General features: G+C 57.4%; 1 protein-coding gene across 1 annotated transcript; it reads left to right on the top strand.

Moving 5' to 3' along the window:
- The first annotated feature begins 338 nt into the window (after positions 1 to 338).
- Positions 339 to 879, top strand: LOC124225619 (immunoglobulin iota chain-like). The gene is made up of 2 exons (XM_046638267.1): positions 339 to 384; positions 470 to 879. Exons 1-2 carry the CDS (start codon positions 339 to 341, stop codon positions 877 to 879), a joined length of 456 nt encoding a protein of 151 aa, XP_046494223.1.
- The last annotated feature ends 688 nt before the right edge of the window (positions 880 to 1,567 follow it).

The following is a 1,567-nucleotide window of genomic DNA, read 5'->3' as shown; positions in this document are numbered from 1 at the left end:
ATTTCTCTAGGGCCCGGATTCCTGGGGGGACATTGAGGTCACTCCCCCTCAGGGACCCAAGCCTGCAGGCTGGCCTCCTGGGCACTGGACAGTGAGCATCCAGCAGGTGCTTCCTCCCTAAACGCTTCCATGGGGCCAAGGCAAAAATCACAAAGACCACCTTGGGACCGTTCCCATAACTGACACTGCAAACTCAAGAAAGTTCGGGATGGTGGTGGCGGGAACTGGGCGTGCAATGGCCCCACCCCTGGGAGGGCAGAGGAGGATGCTAGCCCAGCCCCTCGAGGGCCCCAGGAGCAGTGCAGTGTGAGGGAGGCAGAGGTCTGCTTGTCAGCACCATGTCCTGGGCTCCTGTCCTGCTGGCGCTCCTCGCCCACTGCTCAGGTGAGAACACCCCAGAGCTTGCAGCCCCTGGCCCTTTTCCCCCCCCTGCCCTGCCCCTGGTGCCCACATGTTCCTGTGTCCCCAGGTTGTGGCCCTCATCCGGTGCTGAATCAGCCACCATCTGTGTCCTCATCCCTTGGAACCACAGTCCACCTGGCCTGCACCATGAGCAGCGACCATGATGTCGGCATTTACAACATCTACTGGTACCAGCAGAGGCCCGGCCACCCTCCAAGATTCTTGCTGAGATATTTTTCCCACTCAGACAAGAGCCAGGGCCCCAAGATCCCTCCTCGCTTCTCTGGATCCAAAGACTTGGCAAAGAACACGGGGTATTTGAGTATCTCTGAGCTGCAGTATGAGGATGAGGCTGTGTACTTCTGTGCTGTGGCGGCCCAGAACTTGGACAGGGAGATGGACAGGGAAAGGAGGGAAGAAAAGCAGCCTGCTCCTTCAGGGCCCCAGGCACCCCAGGACACGCTTACCATGAACTAAAGACAGAAGGGACACGCATCCACACTGAGAGGTGTGAGTAGGCGAAGAGGAGGGTGGGCTGTGGGCTTCACAGAGAAGAGATGCTCCTTGTCCAATTAGGCCCCGCTGGAGGCTGGATTAGGGGATTAAAGCTGCTTGTGTGTCAGGAAGTTGTTTTGCTGAATTTTCTGTGACTGGTGTGCTGAATTGTACTGAGAAGGCCCAAGCGGATCTGCAGAAGGTCAGAATGGGGGTGGGGGGTGCACCAAAGAACCAGCCTGGGGCAAAGGTCCCAGGGGAGTGGCTGGTCATGGTCTGCTTGGCTGGCACCCCTGCTCTTGTGGATCATGGCGGGGCAGGGGGCTGACATAAGCACCTTGGGGATACGCCCCGGCAGAGGACAGGACTCTCTGTTGTTACCTGATTATTCTCAGGAGTTACAGGGTAAACAAGCTTAGAAAATGCCTTCAGTAGGCCTCTGGGGAAGAGAGTGGGTGCCGAGGTCTAGAGCGGGCTCTCCACCTCGAACTGTTGACATTTGGAGCCAGGCGGTTCTTGGTTGCGGGGTGTCCTGTGTGCTGTAGGTTGTTGAGCAGCATCCCTGGCCTCTTCCCACCAAATGCAGTACCTGCACACTCCCACCCCTAGTTATGAAAACCAAAGACATCTCCAGGCATTGCCAAATGTCCACAGGATGGCAAAATCACCC

This window comes from Equus quagga, chromosome 14 (assembly GCF_021613505.1).
Source record: "Equus quagga isolate Etosha38 chromosome 14, UCLA_HA_Equagga_1.0, whole genome shotgun sequence".
In the NCBI taxonomy this organism is placed as follows: Eukaryota; Metazoa; Chordata; class Mammalia; order Perissodactyla; family Equidae; genus Equus; species Equus quagga.
Note: the sequence above shows the minus strand (reverse complement) of the source record. Positions and strands in the feature narration are given on the sequence as shown.

Excerpts from the sequence above, each read along its gene's own strand:
- LOC124225619 (XM_046638267.1), top strand. The coding sequence starts at position 339 with ATGTCCTGGGCTCCTGTCCTGCTGGCGCTCCTCGCCCACTGCTCAG. Across the intron at positions 385-469 it reads GCTCCTCGCCCACTGCTCAG|GTTGTGGCCCTCATCCGGTG; the intron begins GTGAGAACACCC and ends CTGTGTCCCCAG.